The following is a 27,964-nucleotide window of genomic DNA, read 5'->3' on the forward strand; positions in this document are numbered from 1 at the left end:
TCACTGCGAAATCTGGAACCTTTTCCTCACTAACCCGTGGCTAGCTATTGACGAAGCCAACCGCTCGCCGGTCGTTTGAGAGCAATTCGTCCGACGTTAGTCGGTTGTGTTAGATTTTTTTCAAACTTTTTCCTTAAGTTATCAAACCCAATTTTCCCAAAATTTGTTAGAATTAATTTTTTCCAAGTTATCAAAATTATTTAAAGTATTTATTAAAAACTCTTCAATTGCTCGAAACCTGCTCAGATTTTACGAAATTAATCTGAGTATAGAGAAGCTTTACAATCTTATTTGTTTCGGAATGAAATTTTTCATAGCTCTTAGATTTCGGCCTCTAATGGTGGTTGGCGCGTTTTTGAACTATTAGTTTTTTTCACTTAAAAAATTAAGTTCTTTTCAGGAGAAGCCTTCGATATTTTATAGGTGAATGTGTTGGTTTCCTTTGGTTTTATTGAGAAATTATCTTTTGATCTCATCTCCGTGGGAGACAAAATTCTCGTGTAACCCAAACTTCACAGGAAAGCTCTATTTGTACGTTGTAGAAGTGTCCAGAATTCAATTGATTGAAATGTCAATCATATCATCACAATTACGTCACAGTTATATCACAATGCCATTTTCATCATTGCGAACCAACCAAATTTGCTAATGTTTTCAAAAATTTTGTATATTTTTGTCCTTTTCCGAGTTTAACGATCAATACTGGTGAACTAAGATTTTCAATTCTTGCAGATGAGTTACTTGACATAACTCCAGAGATAAAAATTATTTTTGAACATTTTCAGAATATCAGCTTTTTGATTTATTTACAAGCAAGGCTAGAAAACTAAAAATTGCTGAGTAGAATCATTCTAAAGCTAGCCTCACTAAACTGTGGCTAGCTACTGATGAACCCAACCTCTCGCGGGTCGCTTGAGAGCAGTTCGCCCGCTAGTCGGTTGTGTTAATATTTTCTTTCACATGCTGCAATGTGACTTTGATATTTAATGTTTTCTTTTCAATTTTTTTATTGCATTTTTTCATTTTTTTCTTCAATTCGTTGTGCTGTTTAGGTCTAGGTTTTTATTTTGTCAATGAAAGTTTGGATCTATTCTGTTCCCCCTCCCCCAGATCAGTGAACATAAATTTTTTATGACCCCCAGGCGCATGTGCTGTTTTCTTACATAGTAACGTGCTATATAACAACATATGGTTTCTAACTTGGGGTCATAAAAAAACTGGGGGACCGAAACAGATTAGACCCAAAAGTTTTTTGAATTGTACGTAAGGACTGCTATGTTTTTTAATTCGCTTTACTTTTTGATCACGTTTTTCAATTTACGTAAGTTGTTTTACATTTTCACACTTGACTTCTGACTTACCTCATTCACTGTTTCAACTGAATGGATTTTAAATTCCTTCACGCATTGAGTTGCGCAATTTACTGAATACGGTCAATGTCGAAAGGGCAAAATCAAAATATCAAAAGAAAACAGGACAAGTATAGAAAGCCCGGTCATTAAGTCATAATGCATTAGGTTATCAAAGTTCATTAAAGCTATTGCTACCTGGCATTAGTATTATGCTTAATGGCGTTCAGTTTAAAAGTTGAACCAAGTGTAATTTTAGAATCTGACTGAATATGCAGATTTTGCACACAAAATTAAAGAAAAATGGCTCTTAGAAAATTTCTGTCATTTTCTTATTTTATTTCTTTTTCTGTTTTATCGCAATGTGCGTCCAGCGGGTTAAAGGCAGCTTTTTTCCGTCAATTTGGCGGCTATGTTTATTCTTTGTTGTTGATTGTTTGTTCAGGTCGATTGTTAGCTGGCATTTAAGGAATAGAAATATCTAACTATGAAATTTTAATCAAAATAGCACGTGTTTTAACATTTTTCTTAAATCAATTTTTTTTCTTGTTTTGATCCCTATTGGGCTCATAGGAATCAATGGCGGCTGTTTTCCAGCAATATGCCGCGTATGTTTTGAAAAGTTTGCAATTCGGTGAGAGGTGGCAATCACAAGTTGTTCGGTGACAGTTAGCTGAAGTTGTGTTGGTGTAAAAGTTCCTACCCCCCCCCCCCAAAAAAAAAAAAATTGAGGGTCGTGGCAATTAACCGTGCTTTCACTAGTTTATTGTTTTAGGCAATGGCAGAGCTTAGCGGGTTTTTGGCACCTGTGTCAGTTGTCAGATTTGTTAACTCGCAGAAACTGATTGTAGGCACTGACAGTGGTCATGTGGAGATGTATTCAACACAAGACTGTCACAAGTTAGTAAAAGTCTCAATTGAGGCCAATTCTTGCTCCCTGATTTTTTATGGTTTCCTCGTCTTCGCCAGAAAATTTATCAGAAAGTGTGATAACATTTATGAATCTTTGTTTTGCCTAGCATTTGAAAGGAACGCTTGTAACTAACTAGTTTCATATAGTTGATTCAGAGGTTTTGTTGTTTTTTTAATCATTAAGTCTCTGTAGGGTTTTGTTTGCAAACATGATTAAGAACGTAACGCTGTCCTTAAGGATATAGAGAAGGACACCGTTACGTCCTTATCAAAAAATAAATCAGCAGAATGGTGAAATGATTTGATAGATATTTATGACAAATTTTTTGTCATATGTACGTACATATTAATGTAGGAATGCATGACCACCAATAACTAAATTCCTGTTTGCATGCATGGCACTGTACAAACTTGTACAAAACTAGGTTGCAATCAAAAACTAGTCTATCTTGAAGTCAAATTGGTAATCACTTCCCACGAAAGTGGCCCATTCCAAAATTGCGGAAGTTAAGTTAATTGCTTTGTAGCCTATTTTTCACTTCTCGATGTAGCGAATTTTAGCAATTCGCAGAATGCGTAATTGTACTCGACCAATCCATTTTAATTTATCATGGAACTGAACCTGTACAACGCGCGTGTGAAAGTAGCACTTCGCATTAAACCTTATATTTAACTTATGGGACTCCTTATTCCAAAAGCGTCCTTACTATTAATTGCTCTCAAACGAAGTTTGTAGCAATTATATTAGTCATGTCAGTCTTTTTTATGCGATTTTTCGCTTGACCAAATTTTTGTTGGACCTATTTGACTTTCCGTCCTAAAAAACGGGATAAACAGGCAGCGCCCAGCGGGCATTAGGTGCCCTTAGAGCCTTTCAGCTCTGTCTTAGCTCAAACTCTTTTGGAGACTTAAACTTATGGTTGAAGGGCGGTTACTAGAGATTGAAGACACCCCACTGTGGACCGCCCCCACCGCGCTGTTGCGCCCCACCCCACTGTTGCCCACCCCCTCCCTCGCCATCAGCTCCCCTACCCACCCACCCCCTTGGCTACTGACGAAACACCGATCGCTAAAAACACACAATTTTATACTAATTTTCACAATCTTTTTCAAGCTTTTTGAAAATTTCTGTCATTTTTTGAGGTCTTTCAGCCCTATGTGTCAACGAACCTACTCTAGGGTTTTATAATAAGTTACTGCATAGCTTCTAGTATTAGTGGAATGGTTTCAACATTTTAACTTCACGATTTTTAGCATTTTTGACAGAATGTCCACATTTTTTCAATTCTTTTTACGTATATTTTTCATTATTTGCGTCTTTCCAGACGCAGGGGCCAGAACACGTCCTTAAGGGTTTGATAATAAGTTTTTGACAAAATTTAATTTGCCATGGGATAGCTTTCAATTTTTTAATATGACAAATTTTAGCAACTTTTTCCACGAAACTTGACTTCTGAAAAATTTTGTCGGTTTTTCGATTTCACCAGCATCACGAGCCGAGGAACCTCCTCCAGGGTTTGACAATAGGTTACTGTATAGTTTCTAAATGTAATGAAATGTTTTTCAAGATTTCAACACCACGAATTTAAGATTTTTTTAAAGAAAACTTGCATTTATTAATTTTAGTGATTTTCTGCCCTGTATTAGTTATAAACTTTCATTATCACAAATTTTAGCATTTTTTTTATTCAACGTGCAATTTTTTCAAGTTTTAGAGTTTTTGTCATTTTCTAGGTTTCTCTAGCCTCAAGAGCCATATAACCTCCTCTAGGGTTTCATTATAGGTTACTGTATAGCTTCTAGATGTAATGGAAAGTTTTCAAGATTTTAATATTAGCTATTTTTAATAAAACATATTTGCATTTTTTTCAAGTTGTTTTGATTCTTTTTGATTTTTTTAACCGTTTTTTCCTGCACCAGGTTGAAGACACCCCCACTGTTGACTTTTTGTCATTTATTGAGTTTCATCAGCCCTAGGTGTCAGGCAACCTCCTCTTGGTTTTGATAGTAGGTTACTGCATAGTTTCTAGTGGTAGTCGGAATGTTTTCAATTTTTAAACATCACGAATTTTAGCATTTTTTTAAAAATTGCATTTTTAAAATTTTTTTGACATTATTTTCCTTATTCACGTCTTTCCAGACGCAGGGTCCAGAAAACCTCCTTGAGGGTTTGATAAAAAAAAGTTACTGAAATTTTTTATTTGCCATGGAATGTTCAACTTTTACACAATATTTTTCACAAATTTTAGCAATTTTTGATTCCAGCCTCAAGAGCCATCGCACCTCCTCTAATGTTTGACTTTAGGTTACAGCATAGTTTTTAGATATAATGGAATCTTTTCAAGATTTTAGTTTCTTGAATTTGAGCAAATTTTAAAAATATATGTTCGCAATTTTTTCAAGTTTTTTTAAATAATTTTGAAATGTTTGATTTTATCCATCACCAGTGGCTCAGGAATCTCCTCCAAGGTTTAATAATCAGCTGCTACATTTTATTTAGAGTTAATGTATTGGTTATCAATGTTTTAATAACTCGATTGTTAGCAATTCTTTGATAAAGTTTATTTTTTTCATTTCGAAAACTTATTGAGCTTATGGATCTTTATGAGCCAGTGAAACTATTCAAGGCTTGAAATAGGGTTGGTGGATTCTGTCTTGAGACAAGGAAGTGGTTCTGAAGATATTAATATCATGTAATTCAGCAAGATTTTAATAAAATTTGCATTTGTTCTTAATATTTTTTTCCTTTTCCGAGTTCAACGAGCATTACTGGCCGACAAAACTTTTTAAATCTTGCAACTGGGTTACTTGACAGAGTTTCAGAGATGAAAAATGCTTTTTTTTTCACTGCGAAATGTAATTTTTTTAAATTTTGCCATTTCAGTATTTTTGTATTTGATTTAATTCTTAACAAGGCTTGAAAACTAGAAGTTCGAGAGACAAATCTCCTCATGGAAAATTTTTCTAGCTCTCCCTCTCTCTCACTGTTGTTTGGCATTTCTCTCCATCTCTTTCTTGTTCACATTTTATCTCACTCTCTCTCTCTCTCTCTCTCTCTTTCCTTAACTCTTTTGTTGATGCCGCCTATCAGCTGCTGTTATGTGGCATGAAGTCATCATCTATTACCCTCATTAACTCTGAATTATAGTGGAAATGTTTTATCATAATTGAATTAGCACCTTTTAGGAATCCTTGTTAATTGCATTCAAACAATTTTTTTTTGCAATTATATTGATCCTGTTGGTCTTTTTTATGAGATTTTTTGCTGTACCGATTTTTTGTCGGACGCATTTGACTTTTAGTCCTTTAAAACGGGAAAACAGGTAGCAAGTAGCGAGCAGCGGGAATTAAGTTTCATTAGAGTCCTTTAGCCGCGTTTTGTAGTCCTTCGAGTGCGTAGTGTGGGGAAGCTGCTGGGAATGCCGTAGTTAAAAGGTCATTTTAAACATTTTTTAAGCCCAAAATGTTGCATTGTATATAATTATATAATTATATACATATAATTATTGTTATTTATCAACAGTTGAATTCAATTTTTATGTTTTTAAATGTTTGGAAACTATGCTACAAAGGATGTAGCCTGCTTTTTTCAACAGTTGGGTTTAACTGAAATCGGCGAGGCCGAAGTCAAATAACAATTGGGTATACCTGTCCGTCATCTTTTTTTCTGTTATCATTTAAGGGCCCTAGCAGAGTTTTCTCAATAGAATACCGTTTATCAATTTTTGTATTTTCTGAGAAAATCTGTTCATAAATATCGAGTGTATCTATCAGAAATTTTTCGCAAAAGGTAAAGTAGGAAAAATATTGCCTCCTGAAACGTTCTAAGCTGATTTTTCCCAGAATCAGAGGAAATTGTTTAAGCTGAATTAGCACTGAAAAATTCTCAAAAGCTCCAGAGGTTCTCAAAGTCCTTCAAAGCTACAAAACTCTCAAAAGCTTCCAATTTTCGTCCTGGAAATGCGGTTATGTTCAATAAAACAATGGAATTTGCGATGTTAGCGCTAACCCAAAGTAAGGCTACCGGAAGGTTGCACAAAAAAAGTTTTAATAAATTGTGAGGCAATTAGTTTTGCACTCAGAAATTAGTGTTCGCAGTTACGAAAAAACCGTAGGGACTTTTAAAACATTTTTGGTCCAAAATATTCGTCGAGCAACGTGTTTTTAGTTCAGCTTGACTTGAATTATTTTCAGCATTGCTCTAGTATTATTAATTGCTCTTGAACGGAGTTCATAGCAATTATTGTAAACGTGGGTGTCTTTTTTATGCAATTTTTTTTGCGCTTTTCTTCTAGAAAATTCTTTGACTTCTCAAGTGACTTTTTCACGCTTTCGTTCTTCATTTTTGATTGATCTCTATTGCTCCGAAGTAAAGCGTGTTGCTAATATAAATTTGGTTGCAGAATGGAACAGGAACAGAATAGAATAGAAGCACTACGTGATTCATAGCGCAGTGGTTAGTGCGTGTGGTTGGGGATTGGTAGGCCAGAGGTTCGAATCCCGGCGGGGAAAGATTTTTTGCACTCATAAAGAAAAAATTGATTTAGGCTACAGCCCCTGAATTAAAATGCCTCGCCTGTCGTTCAAGAGCAATTCTTCCGACATTTGTCGGTTTTTGTTAAATTGTTGTGATTTGTCAACATTTGTTTTCAAATTGTTTGTATTTACATCGTTAAGTGGCCTGAAATCAGTAAGAGGCATTTGGTTCCGCCATTTTTTTTAAATTTCTTGTGAATGCAGTTTAGAGCAATTAATGTAATCCTTGTATGTTTTTTACTACTCGAAGAGGATTTTCAGTTGGTTTTCTACAGATTTTTACGAACCCAACGTTGGACGTGGTTTTCTATAATACGTGGTTTTCTTTTTTTACGAGGTTTAGTTTGTACGGGAAATAGTCTTTCCCCGTGATCTATCAGCCACCCTGCGCACCTTACAGACTCCCAAGGTTTAGAGGTGCAAACGGGACTAGTATTATTTACTGTTGCATAGTTTCCTTGTTTTGCTTCAGGTTTTAAGTAAGTCCGAAGTTTGAGTAATTTCCTAAGTCGACTTACCATGATATTGTTAGCTGAATCAAATTGTTCATGAATTAATTTAGACGTCTTCCTTTTTGAACATTGACTGCTCTTTTCGAACGTTGGGCATTTAATTTTTGCTATTATTTCTCCCGAGATTCTTCTACATTCGAGTTAACGCTCAATCGTTTCCGGAGTGATGGTCTCGGGGTTCTATTTATCAGAGCTCTGTGACCGAATCATCAACTTTTCATAAACGGTGTCTATATGCTGGTTGTTTTTTGAGTTTGTGTGTCGAATTGGAACGGTTTCAGTTGGTTCATCATATGATAGAAAATAAATAATGTTTCTGATTAAGCAAAAAGGAAATTCTTTGGTTCACGACGCTCTATTTTGTGCAGAGCTCTTCAATTTAACAGAAACGTTTTTTAGCCGCAGAGAAACAAAGCCTCCAAAATTCTTCATGTGATGCAATGAATAAAATGGTAAGATGAGTGGCCCGAATTTAGAACAGATAAGTTGGATAATGGATCATTTAGTGAAGTAATAGAAATGAACACATAGAGTCATCTGTTCAAAATTCGGGGTCATTCATCAGACCATCTCTTTCATGGTGGCATAATATGAAAAATTTTGGAGGCAGTTTTAAGCCTTTGTTTTTTTAGTTTAACATTCCTTTTAAATTGAAAAGACACTGGAGAATATTTTTTGTATTGCTGCACTGTATGCACAGAGTTACATTTATTAAATAAAACATTATCTTGATCGCAAAAATTTTAACAAAAACTTTGACGTTATGAAACGCCTCCAGTTAAAGAAGTATTTATATTATAAAGATAATCTATAATTGGAGGAAACAGTAGTTTATAGCATGAAAGCATAGCTTATACAATAGAATTAGAAAGAACTAGAAGCTTTGAATTGAAATAAGGTCTTTCCTCGCGTGTACTCGTGTACGAGGAATTATCGTGAGCAAGATGTGTTTTTGTTCAAAGCAATTAAACAATTTGTAGAATCACTTCATGGAAGAAGCACGAGCGCAAAGTGGTGTCAGTTGCTTGCGATCCATCTGGCATGTCGTATGCAAGTGTGGGTTGGGATTGCAGTCTCCATCTCTGGAATGTCTCGGATGGAAAGTGGGAGGGGGAAGTTGATAGCGTATCTCCTTGCGCCATCAACTGTGTAGACTGGCACCCACGCAGATCCATTCTGGCTATTGCTTGCTGGGACGCAACCATTAAATTAATCAATGTTACGTCCAAAACTGCTGAATATGTGTTTCGTGGTCACCGGGATTCTGTGCGTGCGGCTGTGTTCACTCGACCGGACGGGCTGAGATTGGTGTCCTCTTCTTTGGACGGAGACATACGGCTTTGGTCTGTAGACAAGAAGTGTGCTCTGGCTGTTGTAGACTCAGTACCAGGAGTCACCATAAATCAGCTATGCCTGGCCAGAGGTAATGCCAAAGGACTTATATTGCTAAAAGCTCTTCTGTTGGGAAAATACACATGTAAAAAGATAATTTACCAAGCAATGATGTTAGTGACATACCACTTCGTAATCGAAGTTAAATTTGATCATTCACATATCGTCATTTAAATGAAAATTAGTTCATCTTAAAGACTATAAGGCTATAGAAAAGAGAGGAATATTGCCTTGGTTTCTGGTCGGTACTATCACCACGCAAGGGGAAAGAATAGTTTTGCAGTTTCGTTTTACTAATTTTTTGGTTTTTTTGTTGACTCATCACGACATTTTTAAGGAATTCCACAAAAACTTATTATTGTTTAAAAGCCACTGTGAGTCTCTCGACTGCTATTTTTAAGGCGCCCTCCTTTTTTACCAACCATATAATTTGGATTGTATTGGTGCTCTGTCTTTTTCCATTTTGCTCTATTTCGATCTTTAAAAACGGGATAAACAGGTAAAACCCAGTGGAAATTCAGTGTCATTAAAGTTTTAGTAGTCTTTAAAGTACATAGTGTTCTGAAGTTGCTGGAAGTCCTAAATTCAAGAACAAAAAATTACTTTTGGAAGTTCTTGTGCCCGAAATAAAACAATTTTTCCTTGTTTTTCAACACATTTTTGTAAATTTTGTGTCCAATTATTTTAGGCGAAAGTCAGTCACAGTTTGAATGGTTGACATGATATCGGGAATGTATTTATATGATTAATAGCCGCCCTCATCGTCTCAGCCGGCTATTTAGTCCGGCTTTTATACCTGATTTTAATTCGTCCTATAAAAATTTGTTTCGTTCGACCTTATTTTGCCGCTTTTTCGATGTCTGACCTGAAGTCTTTTTTTACTTCTCTAGGCTAGTTTCATTATTCGCTCATTCTGCTCAAAGTGCTTTTAAACAGCAGGTGCCCTGTAAAGCAATCTATGACTGAACGGAGTCATAAAAAACGAAATCAAAAATAGAAACTGGATAACCCATAACGCCTAAAGATGCCCGCTACCTAAACTCTGTTTTTATAAGTCATAGATATAATCTCTAATGCTTAATGGAATTGATACTATCCTCCATTAAGGAACCGGAGTATATCTAACTACGAATGAAATTTAAAAATATCGCACATAGAAACAGTTTTTGTATGAAAATCAATTTTCATTTTTAATAGCCGCGAAGCGATAGCTGAGGCTATTATTGGCCTTCTCTTGGCTTTTTAACTGATTTCGTCGTCAAGATTTTTGTTACAACCAAATGACGTCACAACCACTTCAAATCTGCTTTTTCTTCATTCGTTCATCTGAATGAATGAAGAAAAAGCAGATTTGCGTGACGTCATTTTTTACTCTTAGTGGAGCTAGTTTTTTTGTTCATTCGCGTGATTAAATTTTTGGTCACACGTGTCTTACCTCACTATTAAAAATGACTTCCTCACTGAAATTGACTTTTCTTTGGTTTAATTCAAAGAGATAAGGTCAAATGAGTGCTTGTCACTCTAATGAAGGTTATTTTTATGAGCAGTTATTTTTATAAAGTGTGTGTCTTTTCTTTATGCAAATTTTTCGCGTGACAATTTTGCGCTTTTCGTCTGGAATATTCTTTGACTTCTCAAGTGACTTTTGTACCTTTCGTTCTTCATTTTTCGCTCTTAGTGAAGATAGTTTTTTGCTCATTCGCCTGATTATTTTTTTTGTTTGCACGTGAGGTACCTCGCTTTCAAATTGAACTTTATTTACTTTAATTCAAAGAGATAAGGTCAAGTGAGTACGTGTTATTCTAAATGAAGGGTATTTGATGGCAGCTTATAGAAGCTGAAATAATTTAAACAGATTCTTAAAAAAATTTAACATTGAGCATTTAATAAAAAAGTTTCTTTCGATCTGTTTATTCTACCATCTTTTTGAGACTGCAGATCTACGAATCTAATGCCGCTATATTTTGACAATCTGGTAGCTTTTCTGAACAAAATTTTTATAGCTGCGAAGCTGTAATCTAAGCGGAGCTATATTGCGGCGATCTTGGTTTTTTCTGTTTCGTCGTCTGACGCTCTTTTTCGTTTTAATTTTGTTCACGCAGAAGAGCTGAAAAAGTCAAATTTTCTGATCAAATTTTTCCTCTTACTAAAGGAATTTGCGCGGGTGACGTGATTTCTCATTGTCTTTAGCCAATGTTTTGTGGCTCTTTTGCGTGATTAGACTTTGATCATTCGTGGCTTACCTCACTCAATCAAATTACTTTTGCACCTCAAAACTTAAGTTTAATTTGAGTATGTGTAGGGTCGAAGGAACTCATATGTGTAATAAAAGCTTCTGTGGATTAAATTTTAACAGTCTTTTGTGGTTTATCGCGGATTTTTATAGGTTTTTGAGCGGCGTCGATTTTTTTCAATTGAGATCTCTCTCTGTTTCTATCTCTATTATACGGCGCGCAAGTCTACTCTTTCACAGCTATTCTGGAAAACTGCCGGCTATGTTTCCTTTATCCAGATTTACGATTTTTTTGTCGTTTTTCCTGTTATGTTGAATTGAGGGGCCAGCAAACGTAAATGTTTCTGCATAATTTTTATTGACAAAAAAAGATCGAATATAGTAACATTTCAAATCTAAGCGACATTTTAATTTTTGACTATTTTACCGCTTGTCAAGGTTTTCTTTGCTTTTAGGGGCCAGTGAAGCAACTTTAGTCCTTTAAGATTGGTTATTGAATTGTTTTTGCGAGAGATTCAAAATATAACTCCGCAAATTTCGGCGACTTTTTTTTTATGTTTTCAAATTTTATGAATTTTTTGTTCTTTGTCAAGTTTTTTGATTAAATGAAACATCTTAAAATCTTAATGGTGGTTTACTAGGTGGGTTTTAGGGGAAATAAATGATTTCGGAAATATTAGTGTCTTGAAGTTCAACGAGTTTTCAAAAAAATTTCGCTTATTTGTTCATGGTTTCAAATATTTTGGTTTTTGAGTCCTTTTCTTCCTCACAGCTAGCCATCTTCTTGACACTGTCGTATAGAACCTGCTTGTTGCAGGTTATTTTTGAAAGACATTATTATCAAAGAGTTTGAACAAGAATTTTATCAACTTTTGCAAAAATTTGATTGCTATTTTTTGACAATTTTTGTTATTTTTCCTGTTCTTGTTTTTTATTAATCAATCACGAGTTTTTTGAGCAGTCAGTCTATCTTCGTTTGCTGTTTGCTGATGGGAAAATATTTATAATTTTTAATTTCTAACAAAAAACTTATCAATAATTTTGATATTTCAATTTTTGCTATTGATTGCTCTCAAATGAGAAGCAATTATTGTAAACTTGTGTGTCTTTTTTAATACAAATTATTTGCTTGATTGCTTTTGTACTTTTCTTCTAGAATAATCTTTGACTTCCTAAGTGGCTTTTTTACGCACTTCTCTTTGATTACTGAGTGATTTCAATTGCTCTCACCTCGAAATAAAGTTTGTTGCCCAATTAAAACTGATTGTTGGAGTGACGATGACAAGGCCCTGATGGGTGGTTAATGCTTCTGTCGAGGTGGCAGAATTGGACTCAGAAGCTCGGGCGTCGAACCCGACCTTAGTCTGATTTTTCACCCATAAAGAAAAATTTATCTAGGCTACAGCCCCTGAATTAAATTGCGCCGCCTGTCATTCGAGAGCAGCTTTCTGACACTAGTTGGTTTTTGGTTTTAATAGCCACCGTCAGCCTCTCAACGGCAATTATTTTTTAACTCGCTCTCCTTTTCTAACTCGCTTTACCTTTAACTCGCTTTAACTCGCTTTTGATCACGTTTTTCGTTTTACTTATGTCAGGATTTACTTCACTTCACTCACTGTTTCAACTGAATGGATTTCAAATTCTATCACGCGTTGAATTGTGCAATGTAGTGAAAACGGCTAATGTTAAAAGAGAAAAATCAGGATTTACATTAACTTCACTCACTGTTTCAACTGAATGGATTTCAAATTCTATCACGCGTTGAATTGTGCAATGTAGTGAAAACGGCTAATGTTAAAAGAGAAAAATCAAAAGAAACAGGATAAACCGACGAGACCTGTTCATTGAATGGTAGTGCATTAGGTTAGCAATGCGGTAAATACTGTCAAAGTCAACAGAGCAAAATCGAACGATACGGGATAAACCGATAAAGCCCGGTCATTAAGTCATAGAGAGTTACGTTATCGAAGTTCATTGGAGTGTTTGCTAGCTGACATTGGTATTAAGCTTATTGGCTTCCAGTTTAGGAGCTGAATTAAGTATAGTTTTATAGTCTAACTGAAACTGCACGCCAAATTAGAACACTTTTTGACACTGGAAAAAATAGAAAATTCTGTCAATTTGTCTCTTCTTTTTGTCTTTTTCTGTTCCAATGCCGATGTGCATCAAACACCTCAACGGCTACTATTTTCCGGTAATCTACCGGCTATGTTTTGTGTAAATAGATGGAAATTGTCAGTTATATGGTCTGCTGTAGATTGGTAACTAGACAGTCTTTTTGAAAAATTATTAAATTTTAGGATACGAATATCACGAAGTGTGGCTGACTTTTTGATAATTTTGCTGTTTTTTTTGTTCTTATTTCTTTCTTTTGCCTATTTTTTTTTGTTTAAACCTGGCCATTTTTTCTTGTTCTGCAGAAATGTGGTTTTGTAGACATTCATGATAATAGGTTACTATTTGATGAGATTTCCATGAGAGAGTGAAGAAATTATCAAAGGTTTTTAGGAAAAAGATAATGAATGTTTCAATTTTTTGACCGTTTTCTTCTGTCCTTCTTGTTCAAGCAAGAATCCTTTAGCACTCAATTTTCTTGCGCCCGTGAGTTCTGCGTTTGACTCTTGACCTACTTCACTCGCATGTTCAAATGGATGGATTTCAAAGTATTTCATTTATTGAATTACGCACTGTAGTGAATACAGGGTCAAATAAGAAAATTAAAATAACGAAATTAAAATTTACCGATGTTTATTTAAATAAACTGAAGCTCTGTCATTAAGTCACAGTGCATTATGTTATCAATGTTTATTGGAGCGATTGTTAACTGGCCTTAGTGTTAAGCTTAATAGTCTTCAGCTTGCAAGGTGATTTCGCTAAAAAAAATTAGAGTCTAACAAACTGCACACCAACTAAACACTTTTGACACTAAGAAATAAATTCTGTAAGTTTTTCATCTCTTTTCTTTTTCTCTTTCACTCTTTTAATCCCGATGTACTTCATGCTGGTCAACAGCGGCTGTCTTACGTTAATTTGTCGGCTGTGTTTGTACAGTAATTTTTTTCGCACGTTTTGAAAAGTTAGCGGACAGACAATTGATCAAATTGAGTAGTTCAGCTAAGAGAGGGGGCGTGATTTTGGGGTTCATAGTGCTTTATGAAAGGGGGAAATTTTGCGGAACCACGAGATTTTGGTTTTTCTGTCAGATCAATTTTTTCCGCAGTTTCTGATTTTGAGAAATCATGAAAGTGTAAATAATTCGAACATGGCATCATAGTGGCGAGTGACTCATTGGTGTATTTAATTGGTAATGTGTTTAGACAATAATTTGCTCATTGGAACAAGCAGCGATGGTCATCTCAGAGTCTGGAGAAGCGATTTAGGCAGAGAGGTTGCTACGCTCGATTTGAAAGGCGAACCTGAGGGAGCGAATGGAACGGCAGTTGAGTTGAAGGGTAATAAAAATGCACAAGATGTCTTTGCTGCCAGGAGCATTGCCTTCTCAGAAGATGAGTCAATGTTTGCGATCTTGCTCGCCAATGGAACAGTGTCTGTTGCATGGTAAGAACTCGTTCAATAGCTGCAATAGTGTTGGCTGGTCGCATCTATTCGATCAACGTTAATTGCATCAGCTCTTAAAATTGATGCGTTTTTAAGTGCGATCGATTGAAGTTTGTAGCCTTTATTAATAGCCGCTTCAGCTTCTCAGTCGGCTATTATAGCGCTCCTATTTTTTTACAATCAAAGAATTTGAATTGTATTGGGGCGTTGTCTTATTTTTACGCCTGGAAGAGGAGTATTGGGGAAGTCCTTTTTACGACTCGAAGAGGAGTATTGGAGAAGTCCTTTTTAAAATCAATTTTTAATAGCCGCGAAGCGATAGCGGCTATTATTGGGGACATCGTGGTTTTTTACAATTCAAAGAATTTGAATTGTATTGGGGCGCTGTCTTTCTTTTTAAGATCTGTTCACACATTTTTATACCTGCGAAGCTGTAAGCTGAGCGTAGCTATATTGCGGTGCTCTTGGTTTTTTACAATTCAGAGAATTTGAATTGTATTGGATCGCTGTCTTTTTTTAAAAGATCTGTTCACACATTTTCATGATTTTTGAAGTCAAATTGGAGTAGTGATTTTGGTCACGCCGAAATAGGAAGTGGAGCGAAAGAGCGAGTGGTTTTGCGGCGTGAATTTTTTTTTTCGCTCTAATTTTAAAGTAGAGTGAGAAAACGGTGTTTGAACAAAATTTCGGTTTCTCGGTAGTGGTTTTTTGTTCACATGCGGCAATTTCAATCTGATTTTTACTGTTTTTTCGATTTTTTGGATCAGATTTTTTTTCTAAATGGTTTTCCCAATCCATTCACAGCTCATTCTAGGCCTAGTGTTTTGTTTGAATTGAATTTTCATTTCACCCTAGTGGTTTTTTTGTTCACATTCGTCATTTTGACATTGATTTTCTGTTTTTTTTCTTATTTTTTGATCTGATTTTTAAAATGGTTTTCTCAATTCACTCATAGTCCATTATTGGTCTAGTTTTCCTGTTTAGTCAATGAAAATTCTTTGAATTGTACGTCAGGACTTGTCCTGCTATGTTTTTTTTAAGATCTGTTCACACATTTTCATGATTTTTGATGTCAAATTGGAATAGTGATTTTGGTCACGCCGAAACAGGAAGTGGAGCGAAAAAGCGAGTGGTTTTGCGGCGTGAAATTTTTTCACTTTAAATTTAAAGCAGAGTGAGAAAACGGTGTTTGAACAAAAGTTCGCTTTCTCGCTAGTGGTTTTTTGTTCACATGCGGCAATTTCACTTTAATTTTTACTGTTTTTTTTTTTGATTTTTTGGATCGGATGTTTTTGTATATGGTTTTCCCAATTCATTCATAGTCCGTTCTAGGTCTAGTTTTCTGTTTAGTCAATGAAAATTCTTTGAATTGTACGTCAGGACTTGTCCTGCTATGTTTTTTTAATTCGTCGTCTCCATCGATGATTTTTACCACCTGACTTCTTGGAATTGACTTCAGTGACTTCTATTGCTTTGCATTTAAAATTTATGTACGTGACGTCGTTTCTGCTTTTAGGTCAATTGCGTGACTTACCTCACTTCTTTACTAGTTAATAGTGTGCATCTAAGTAGTGCCAATCTTATATGCCCTAATTCGTGATTATTAGTCTTGAGTTTTTGATTGCGAATATCAGTTTTGAAATAGCTCTTTAAGGGCTTTTTCTTAATAGAACGTATGTGTCAAAAAATTGACAGTCCGAAGCTAACCCAAAAAGCCTAGTGGTCTATTAAAGGACTGGTGGTCGATCTGTCTATCTTATTTCTTTAGGTGTTTCAATTCATGGAAGGCCACGAGCGTCTATCGCGGCTATTTTCCGGCAATCTGCCGGCTATGTTATTGGAGTGAATTTTGAAGCGGGAAATGATAAAAAAAATATGGAGTGATTTTGTTGCTGAACAAAATTAAGAGTTGAGCGAAAAAAGTGATTTTTTGTTCATGTCGCTTTTTTGTAGAGCGAGAAAATGAGGTGTGAAACAAATTCTGTAAGCAAGCAAAATTTTTTCTTTGCGTGCGGCCTTTTAAAGCAATTTTTTAATGAGGTTTAGTTATGATTGATTGCTCTCAAACGAAGTTTATAGCAATTATATTAGTCTTTCTTTAATGAGATTTTTGGCTTGACCGATTTGTTGCCTGACGATTTTGACTTTTCGTCCTCAAAAATGGGATAAACAGGTAGCGCCTATTGGGCATTAAGTGCTTTTAGAGCCTTTCACCTCTGTTTCAGCTCAAACTGTTTTGGAGATTTATACTTATACATGGTGTGAAGGGCGGTTCTTGGAGGTTGAAGACCACCCCCCACTATTGCCCCAACCCCGCACCGCGCTGTTGCACCCAAAGCCACTGTTGCCCAACTCCCTCCCTCCCCCTCGTGGCTACGTTCGAACAACCGATCGCTAAAAAGACGCAATTTTATACAAATTTTCACAATTTTTTAAAGGTTTTTGAAATGAGAATATTTATCATTTTTTGAGTTCTTTTCAGCACTAGTGTCAAAAAACCTCCTCTAGGGTTTTATAATAGGTTACTGAATAGTATCTAGTGGGAATGGCTTCTACTTTTTAACCTGACGAATTTTAGCTTTTTTTGACAAAACTTGCAAATTTTTTTCACATTTTTTTTTCATTATTCACCTCTTTGCAGATGCAAGGGCCAGAAAACCTCCTTAGGGGTTTGATAATAAGTTACTGAAAATTTTTTATTTGCCATGGAATAGCTTTCAATTTTTTAATACGACAATTTTTCGAGGAATTTTATGATAAAAGTTTTTTTTCAATTGTTTTAAAAGTTTTTGTCGGTTTTTAGGTTTCTGCAGCCTCAAGAGCTGATGAACAGCCTGTAGGATTTGACAATAGGGCACTGTATAGTTTAAATGTAAGGTTTTATAATAGGTTACTGAATAGTATCTAGTCGGATTGGTTTCTACATTTTAACATGACGAATTTTAGTTTTTAGACGAAAGTTTTTTTCACAATTATTTTTCCTTATTCACCTCTTTGCAGATGCAAAGGCCAGAAAACGTCCTTAGGGGTTTGATAATAAGTTACTGCAAAAATTTTTATTTCTCCAGCCTCAAGAGCCGAGGAGCTGTAACAATATGCCAGTAACATATTGTCCTCTACGGTGTGACAATATGTTACTGTTTAGTTTCTAAATGTTATGGAATTTTCAAGATTTAAACACCACGAATATTAGCGTTTTTTTTACAAAACTTGCATTTTTAAATTTTTTTGGGCACTATATAGGTTAAGGGCACTGTATAGTTTATATGTAATGGATGTAATGGAATTTTCAAGATTTAAACACCACGAATATTAGCGTTTTTTTTTACAAAATTTGCATTTTTTAATTTTTTTGAACATTTGTTTGTCAATAATTAGGTTTTTCAGCCTAACAAAAGTCCCCGTTAGCATGTGATAGTAAGTTACTGAAAAGAGTTTTTGTCGATGGATTAGTTTTTTATCACAAATTTTAGCATTTTTTTAATGCAGCTTGAGTTTCTTTTTTATAGCTGCGAAGCTGTAAGCTGAGCGAAGCTATAATGCAGTGCTCTCGGTTTTTTTCTTGTTTCGTTTTCTGACGCTCTGTTTTCGTTTTACATTTGTTCACACAGCAGAAGACTTTAAAATCTTGACTCTGAGCAAGATTCTGTTAAAATTTGCTATTGTTTTCAGATTTTGTCTGAAAATTTTTGTCTTTTTCTGAGTTTTACGATCATCACTGGCCATCGAAGTTTTTCAAGTCTTGCAGATGGGTTACTTGACATAACTCCAGAGACAAAATATAGTTTTGAACATTTTCACTGCAAAATCTTGAAGCTTTTCTTTAAAATTTTGCAAGCTTTTCTTTAAAAGTTTGCAAATTTTTAAAATATTAGTTTTTTATTTGATTAATTTACTAACATGGAAAACAAAAGTTGCATAGTCGAATCAATTTAAAGCTATCCCCACTAAACCGTGGCTAGCAGCTGATGAAGCCAACCGCTCGCCGGTCGTTTGAGAGCAATTCGTTTCGTCCGACGTTAGTTGGTTATGTTTTTGTTTAAATTTTAGGCTGTTTTGTAGTGGGTTGAAGGTTTCTTTAAATTCATCTAAATTCTATGCTAATTCCGAGGTTTTTCATGAATTTTGCTGATTTTTGGGATAATTTTTGCGGTTTCTTTAGACGATTGTTTTACTGGCTCAAATGGGTATTGAAAAGACCCCTTATACTTGACCAATTTTTCGATAACCATTTGTTACAGTTTTGTTGAGAAATATGGCAAAAAATTGCGAAAATTGGAACTATTTTACTTAATTTTTTTGCAGTTTTTTGTTTTTTATGTTTTTAGGCAAGTTTCTTAGGCTATTATTACTTACCTATTGGTTTGCGACCATCTGTCTGGATACCCCACTGGCTGAAAGGAAATTTTCTTTGGATTTATATGCTTGTGTTTAGTGCAAGTTGTTTTAGAGTTTTTTTCATAATTTCGCCCCAAAAAATTATATACGTGGTTTTAGTAAGTACTAGTTGTTTTGGTGAAGTAGTTTTGGCAGAGATAGTTATTTCGGGATCTCAATTTATAACAAATTTTGATCAGATTTTTAAAATCATATTGCAACAGATTTTATTGTTTTCTTTTTTCTTTTTTTGTTTTGTTTAAAGATAATTATAAGTTAGTGGAGACGTTTTGTTTGATGAGTAGTTGGATGGCGTTTAAATCGATTTCCATTTCTTGTCGTTTCCGCAACTCTTACGGCTTGGTTTTTATCGATTTTATTGGAGTCAATTTTGAAGCAGAAAATGAAACACGTAAAAAAGTTTGGAGTGATCTTGTTGCTGAACAAAATGAAGAGTGGAGCTGAAAGAGAGTGATTTTTTGTTCAGCTCGCATTTTTGTAGAGAGCGAGAAATAGGTGTGAAAAAAATTCTAGAAGCGAGCAAAATTTTTTGTTTACGTGCGTCGTTTTACAGCTGTTTTTTCAAATTTTTTGGTTAAGAGGCTAGGTTATGATTTTTTTTAATATAAGGTTGTTTGTAGTACTGGTTTGAAAGTTTCTGGAAATCCCTATGAATTTTATGTTAATTCGGAGTTTTTTATGTATTTTGTTGATTTTTGGGATAATTTTTGCGGTTTTTTGACGATTTTTATACTACCTAAAATGGGAATTGAAGAGACCCCTAATACTTGAGCAATTTTTAGATAACAAGCGGTTACAGTTTTGAGGATATGAAATTTTTTTTGTTGAGAAATATGACAAAAATATGACAATATGAGAAATTTTTTGCAACTTTTCTAGTCGAGTTTCTTAGCCTATAATTTTTTGCGTATTGTTTTGTGAGCATCTGGATACCCCATTGGCTACGTTCGAACAACCGATCGCTAAAAATACGCAATTTTATACAAATTTTCACAATTTTTTCAAATTTTTTGAAATTGTTTTGTCTTTTTAATTGTTTTCAGCACTAGGTGTCAAAACGTCCTCTAGGTTTTATAATAGGTTACTGAATAGTATCTAGTCGGATTGGTTTCTACATTTTAACATGACGAATTTTAGTTTTTAGACGAAAGTTTTTTTCACAATTATTTTTCCTTATTCACCTCTTTGCAGATGCAAAGGCCAGAAAACGTCCTTAGGGGTTTGATAATAAGTTACTGCAAAAATTTTTATTTCTCCAGCCTCAAGAGCCGAGGAGCTGTAACAATATGCCAGTAACATATTGTCCTCTACGGTGTGACAATATGTTACTGTTTAGTTTCTAAAGGTAATGGAATTTTCAAGATTTCAACACCACTAATAGTAGCGTTTTTTTTACAAAATTTGCACTTTTGTTCAGTTTGTGTTGACATTTATTTGTCAACATTCAGGTTTTTCAGCCTAACAGAAAGTCCTCGTTAGCATGTGATAATAAGTTACTGAAAAGCGTTTTTGTCGATGGATTAGTTTTTTATCACAAATTTAAGCAGTTTTTTTAATGCAACGTGCAGTTTCTTTTTTATAGCTGCGAAGCTGTAAGCTGAGCGAAGCTATAATGCGGTGCTATTGGTTTTTTTTTGTTTCGTCGTCTGACGCTCTTTTTTCGTTTTACATTTGTTCACACAGCAAAGCTGAAAAAGTCAAATTTTCTGAATGACTTCTTCCTCTTACTAACGGCATTTGCGCGCGTGACGTCATTTCTCACGGTTTGATTATAGTTTACTGTATAGCTTCTAGATGTTATGGAGTGTTTTAAAAGTTTTTAATATCAGCAGTTTTTAAAAATAGTTGCAATTTAAAGTTTTTTTGAATCTTTGAATTTATCATTTTTTCTCGTCATCAGGGTCTTAGGGACATCCTCCAATGTTTGATGATAAACTGTTGCATAGTTTCTAGAGTTAGTAGAAAGGTTATAAATATATTAATGACTCCAGCTTTAGCAATTTTTTGAATTTTAATTTTTCAAATTTTCGGAAAATTATGTTCCAAGATATCATCATCTTTATGAGCCAGTGAAACTGTTTAAAGCTTGAAATAAGGATACTGGGTAGTCATTTGAGACAATGAAATGTTTTTGAAGACTTTAAAATCTTGACTCTGAGCAAGCTTCTGTTAAAATTTGCTATTGTTTTCAGATGGGTTACTTGACGTAAATCTTGCAGATGGGTTACTTGACATAAATCCAGAGACATAAAATAGTCTTGAACATATTCACTGCAAAATCTGGAAGGTTTTCTGTAATATTTTGCAAGACTTTGCAAATTTTTAAAATATTAGTTTTTTATTTGATTAATTTACTAACATCGAAAACACAAGCTGCATAGTCGAATCAATTTAAAGCTAGCCCCACTAAACCGTGGCTAGCAGCTGATAAAGCCAACCGCTCGCCGGTCGTTTGAGAGCAATTCGTTTCGTCCGACGTTAGTTGGTTATGTTTTTGTTTAAATTTTAGGCTGTTTTTGGTAGTGGGTTGAAGGTTTATTTAAATTCGGCTAAATTTTATGCTAATTCCGAGGTTTTTCATGAATTTTGCTAATTTTTGGGATAATTTTTGCGGTTTCTTTGGACGATTGTTTTACGGGCTCAAATGGGTATTGAAAGGACCCCTATTAGAGCCTTGCAGCTCACTAGTAACCAAGTATGCGATTCACAGAAACTGTTTTGGAGACTGGTCTAATGGGCGCTGCTTAAAAATTGCGTTTTGCTACTCCAATTAAAAACACGCAATTTAATAATAATTTCCTTTATTTCTTCAAGTTTTTTTGAATATTTTTATTTTTTTTCGGCACTAGGGGCCCCGGGACCTGCTGCAAGCTGATGCATAGTTTCTAGAGGTAAGGGAGTGGTTATCAATATTTTAATGAATCCAGTTTTAGCAATTTTTAAATAAAATTCCAATCTTCAAATTTTCGTAAATTTTTTGTTTTCCAAATTTATGGAATTTTATGAGCAGGTGCAATTTTTTAAGGCTTGAAATATGGATATTCGATAGTCTCTTGAGACAATGAAATGTTTCTGAAGATATTAATATCAGCAATATTTTGTTAAAAATAGCAAAAATGATCTAGCACTTTTTAGGAAATCCTTCCTAAATGCTCTTAAAAGAAATTTTTAGCAATTATATCGATCCTGTTGGTCTTATTTATGTGACTTTTTTAAAATAGTTTTTTTTAATTTTTTTTGTGGCGTCAGGGGCTCGGGGACCTGCTCCAAGTGTTGATAAAAAGCTGATGCATAGTTTCTAGATGTAATGGAGGGGTTATCAATTTTTTTTAATCGTTTTCCAAGTTCATGGAATTGTTTGAGCCAGTGAAACTTTTTAATGCCTTTTGAGACATAGTCTTTTGAGACAATGAAATGGTTTTAAAGATAATAATATCTCGAATTTCAGCAAGATTTTGTTAAAATTTGCAAATTTTTTTCAAATTTTTGAATATTGTACTTTTCTGAGTTTAACGATCATCACTGGCCAATGAACCTTTTTATGTCCTGCAGATGGGTTACATGACGAAACTCCAGAGACGAAAATTGTTTTGAACTTTTTCCCACTGCAAGTTATAAACTTTTTTTAAATTTTGCTTTCAGTTTTTCTATATGATTTAACTCCTACGAAGCTAGAAAACTAGAAATTGCAGTGTCAAATCTCATCATGGAAAATTTTTCTAGCTCTCTCTCTCTCTCTCTGTCGGTTGGGGTTTTTTGCCTTCTCTCTCTCTCTCTCGTTCACTTTTTAGCTCAATCTCTCTCTCTCTCTCTTTCTTTCCTAAACTCTTTCGTTGATGCCGCACTTCAGCTGCTGTTATGTGGCGTGATGTAATCATCTATTACCCTCATTAACTCTGAATTATTTTAGAAAGGATTTATCATAAATGATTTAGAACTTTTTAGGAAATCCTTAATTTCTCTCAAACGAAATTTTTAGCAATTATATCGATTATTTTTTACATGATTTAATTACTACGAGGCTAGAAAACTAGAAGTTGCAGAGTCGAATCTCATCATGGAAATTTTTTCTAGCTCTCTCTCTCTCTCTGTGTGTGTGTGTGTGTGTGTGTGTGTGTGTGTGTGTGTGTGTGTGTGTGTGTGTGTATCGGTTGGGGTTTGCTGCCTTCTCTCTCTCTCTCTCTCTCTCTCTCGTTCACTTTTTATCTCTCACACTGTCTCTTTCTCTCTGTCTCTCTCTCTCTCTCTCTCTCTCTCTCTCTCTCTCTCTCTCTCTCTCCTTCCTGAACTCTTTTGTTCATGCCGCACTTCAGCTGCTGTTATGTGGCGCAATGTCATCATCTATTACCCTCATTAATTTTAACTTATATCAGAAAGGTTTTATCATAAATGATGTAGCACTTTTTAGGAATTGCTCTCAAACGAAATATTTAGCAATTATATCGACCCCGTTGGTCTTTTTTTGCGCGATTTTTCGCTTGAGCGATTTGCGATTTTTTGTCGGACGCATTTGGCTTTTCGTCCCCAGAAACAGGATAAGGAGGTTGTATAGCGTACAGTGGTCAGTAGGTTCTCATAGAGCCTTTCAGCTCACTAGTCTTGAAGTATGCGGTTGAGAGAAAACTGTTTTGGAGACTTATGTGTTAAGGGCGGTTCTTAAAAATTGGCCCCCACCCCTCACAACCCCCTCACAACAACCTCCCCCCCCCCCCCCCATCGCCCTCCCCCCTCGCCTCCCTTCGCACTCCTGCACAGCGTTCAGGCCGTATGGCCCCATGCAGCCAAAAATCCCCTCCCGCTGTTGCGCCCCCCCCCCAACCCGGCTGCGTGGACGTGGAATTATAGTCACTCTATAGCTAAATTAACTCACAATTGGCTGTTGTTTGGGAACTTATAGATTCATCATTGAATTGTGTCTTTTTCATTTTTTTTTACTTTATTCAAATAAATGAAGCCGATTTCTGTGAGCAATTCATCTGTTTGTTTGAATGCTTTTTCCGATCTGTTTCCGATTTTCGGGTATTTCGGAAAGCATCAATCGTCTTAGACTTTAAGCAGAAGTGAGGAGATTGATTTCTTCGATTGATACATTTTTTTTTGTTTTTAGCTCCTCGTCATACAAGTTGATCAGTAGCTGTATGTTTGCAGAGAACTCAAAAGCTATTGTTCAGTTCATTGCTTGGGCAGAAAACAACCTTGTGATAGTCAGTGAGAGGCGAATTTTTGCCGCTTTTTGTGTGCCATCGAAAGGTTCTAAGCCACAGTCCACTTGGCCTTTCCACTCTGAGTTCGAGTTCAAAGTGGACAGAATTGGAGTGAAGGAAAGGAAGGGAGGACAGAAGGGAGATGGGAGACAACAGGACAAAACGGACTTCGAGTGTTACTCATCTGAAAAGTACACGTGCATGCAGTTGGGTGTCGTGAGTGTAAAGTCGCAGTCACACCGGGTGATGAGCGTGGGCACAGAATACGGAAATGTAGAATTGTTCAAAGTGGAATCATTCCAAAATAACCAGTTAGTAGACCGGAAACGAACAAGTTATCAATAACCTTAAGTGAACGTCAAGATTAATGTAGCTCACATTTGATTATTGCTGCGAAGCTGTAAATAAAAACAGATCGTAGTTATATTGCAGTGCCCTTGGTTGTCTTACGACTCGAAGAGGAGTATTGGTTATCTTAAGGTTTTTTTACGACTCGATGAGGAGTATTGGTTTTCTTAGGTATTTTTTTTACCGGAAGTACTATTCGTTCAGACGATGTTTTGACCTCAAAAGCGAAAGTGAGTAAAATTGCCGTGTGAACAAATTTTTTCTGAGCGAGAGAAGTTTTTGATCATGTGCTGCGTTTATTGACTGACCTTTTGACTTTGAAAAGTAGTTTTTGACTGAATGGCACATATAGATAACCGTTTTTGGCCGTTTTTTGTCCAAATGGCCCATTTTTTTTGCTTATTTGGTTTTTGTTGAAATAATTTTTATGCGATGCTATATTAAAATGTAAACCTCGGAAATTGATACCACAGTGTTTTGCGGAGCCTGAAAATGCGTTTGAAGTTCAAAATGGCACATATTTCTTGGTTTTTTAGTTAATTTTTGGCTTTTTTTCTAGTAATTTCTGCATTTTTGGATCATTCAGACGTCTTTTTGTCAAAAATCAGTTAATATAGCAACTTGCCTTTGATAATTCATATACTCAACGCCTCTTTCTATCTCGATGTAATTTTGTTTTATAAAATTGTACATATGCTAATCCGATTTGGGTATTCTTTTCCAATTGTTCTCAGTCTTTTGTTTGTTTTGCGGTTTTTATTAGAACTAGTCTTTTTGTGCAGCATGAGGGACTTTAATTTTGTTTCAATAAAAATTCAATCATTTTTTGGCGTTAAGTTTTTGAACAGTTTTTTAAATTTTTTCATAAATGGAGTCTCAAAAATTTATTGAACATTTTTTGAATTCTGATTTTCCCTTATTTGCTCCGTTCATGCGGATGGATCTTTGTCTCGGATGACTCGTTGCCTTTACTATGTCTCGAATGCTGAACAATAAATTTTCTTTGTTTTCATTTTTTAAATCTGATTTTTAACTTTCAAAGTCTTTTTGTTTTTCAATGCCTTTTTGTTACTGTGTCCCTTACCTTGTGTCCGTAATTTTCGCATTATGGTTTGTATCATTCTGGCTTTGTCCTGGCACCTACTTTTTTATTCGTTATTTTGAGTTCTTTAGTTGTTAAATATTGAATGAATTCAGCTTCTTAGATTTTCATCATTTCTTTGGTTTGCAATTGATTTCATTCACCATCAATTAATCCTGAGAGTTTGCTAGAAAACCTGTTCCAAAATTTCCACTTATTACCACTTATTGCAATTTCTTTTAGTCCTTGGTTTTGTTTTTAAACAATTTTTTGTCTGGAATATATACCTTAAGGAAGAAGTATTTGCTGTTTTTTTAGTTGCAGTGATTAGAAATCTAATTGTAGTGATTTTCTGATTCTTTTTAAATTCTCTGATTTTTAAGATTTTCTGATTTGAGCATTTTTTTAAAAAAGAATTAACTTAGTTTCTACGATGATTATCTGCTGTCTGCTTTCGCGACCTTGAGATTAGTATCATGAATTATTTGAGGGATATTGATAGCCCTGTCAGCTTTTTCAACCTATTAGTATTTGGCCATCCTAATGATTTTGGGCTTTTTTAACGTTACCAAATGTTTTAAGTAATATGAAATTTTGCTTAATTTCTCTGGGTGCTAGTGGTTTAAATTTCACCAATTTTTAGATCGGACCTTGGGAGGTAATGAGTTAATGGTTTAATACAAAAGGTAATGGCTTCAGCTGCAATTACGGTTTTTCTGTAAAGTTTTCATGCTCGAGTCGCTTCTGGTATTCTTCCGGCTATGTTTTTTTGTTACCGGAAGCACTATTTGTTAAGGCGGCGTTTTGACGTGAATTGCCGTGTGAACTTTTTTTGAGCGAGAGAAATTTTTTGTTCATGCTCTGCATTGAGTGAATAACATTTTGACTTTGAAAAGAGTTTTTGAGAGATGGCGCATATAGATGACAGTTTTCAGCCGTGTTTTCGTCCATTTGGCCCAATTTTTTTTGTGACTTGGTTTTTTGTAGAGGTAAATTTGATCGATGCAGCATGAATATGCAACCACCTGAAATCGATACGACAATGTTTTTGAGAGCCTATTAATGCATTTCAAGTTCAAATTTCGCACATAATTCTCACTTTTTTGTCAATTTCTGGCTTTCCTTACTTTCTTCATTTTTGGAAATTTGAGCGGACTTTTAAAACCACATTAGTAAATATGGCCACGTTTTTTAATTAATTCCTCTATTGTATACCTCTTTTTGAAGTGTTTTGTTTTGTTTTACCAAGTTGTACACACATTAATCTGATTCTTGGCAGGTTTTGTCGAAGTTTTTTGGCGGTAACTTTTTGAAATTCAGCGAAATTTTCACCATATTTTGAGCAGTTTTCAAATTGTTTTCACTGTTTCGCAATTGAACTTTTTACTTTTTTTCTCAGACAAGAAAATGGCTATGTAATTTTTTTAAACCTCGGTTGCTTAATACCAAAAGTCCATGATTTTTACCTCTTTTTTATTTTGATTTTTAATTAGAGTTTCCAATTTAATTTTTAATTTGATTTTTCAGAAATTGCGAATTAGGGTTTTTTGTTTACCTTTTTCACAATGGATTTATTTTTCCACGTTCCAGCATGTTTCTTTCTAATATTCTCCTCAGATTTATAGTTTTATTGGCCCTATTTTCCTTTAATTGAAAATTATTGATTTGAATTAATAGTTTTTGTCTTTGTCTTTTGAATTTTTGAAGTTTTTTTCGTTTGCAATTGTTTTTTTGATATAATATGCAACTGAGATTTTGCTAGCTTCACTTTTAAAAATTTTGAATGGGAATCGTTTTCTGCGAATAATATTAGAGCTTTGGTTGCGTACTATACATCCTTTTGCGATTGAATATTGTTCTGTCTTTTAGTCGTTTCATGACTAATTGCAATTTGATTAGTTTTTCGGCCATTGTTGAGTTTTATAGCGTTCATTGTGGTTAATAGCCACCGTCAGCTTCGCAGCGGCTATTGTTTAGGCGATCTATTTTTTAAAAATCGCCTGTAGAGCCCAGAGGGAATTAATTGCTCCTAGAGCCTTTCAGCTCAATAGTCTCCAAGTAAGCGATTCACAGAAACTGTTTTGGAGACAGAGGTTGACATCAGCCCCCCTCCCCCACCCACACAGCCCACCTCTCAGTTCACTCCGCACCCAATCCCCCGACCTACTTATCGCTCAGGCCGTAAAGTTCTCGTGCAGCCAAAATACACCTCCCATCGTTGACCACCTCCCCTCCCCCCCCCCCCCCTGTTGCGCCCCATCAGCCCCCTGGTGACCCCCCCCGCTTCTTCGAACGGTGGCTAGCTACTGACGTAACCAACCCCTCGCCGGTCGTTTGACGTTTGTCCGTTATGTTTAAAGTTCATTAGAGCATTTGCTAGCTGAAACTGGTTTAAAGCTTATTAGCTTTCAGTTTAGAAGCTGAGTTCAGTATAGTTTTAG

At 35.2% G+C, this 27,964-nt stretch overlaps 1 protein-coding gene across 1 annotated transcript in view; it reads left to right on the plus strand.

Moving 5' to 3' along the window:
- LOC142334525 (uncharacterized) overlaps positions 1–27,964 on the plus strand; it is a 141,271-nt gene that overhangs the window by 72,929 nt on the left and 40,378 nt on the right. Inside the window, exons 8-11 of the mRNA XM_075382624.1 lie at positions 2,125–2,249; positions 8,290–8,732; positions 14,252–14,492; positions 23,998–24,405. Of these exons, the coding sequence (XP_075238739.1) occupies positions 2,125–2,249; positions 8,290–8,732; positions 14,252–14,492; positions 23,998–24,405 (1,217 nt within the window). The remainder of the gene's footprint in view (positions 1–2,124; positions 2,250–8,289; positions 8,733–14,251; positions 14,493–23,997; positions 24,406–27,964) is intronic.

Source organism: Convolutriloba macropyga, chromosome 2 (assembly GCF_964194025.1).
Source record: "Convolutriloba macropyga chromosome 2, txConMacr16.3, whole genome shotgun sequence".
In the NCBI taxonomy this organism is placed as follows: Eukaryota; Metazoa; Xenacoelomorpha; order Acoela; family Convolutidae; genus Convolutriloba; species Convolutriloba macropyga.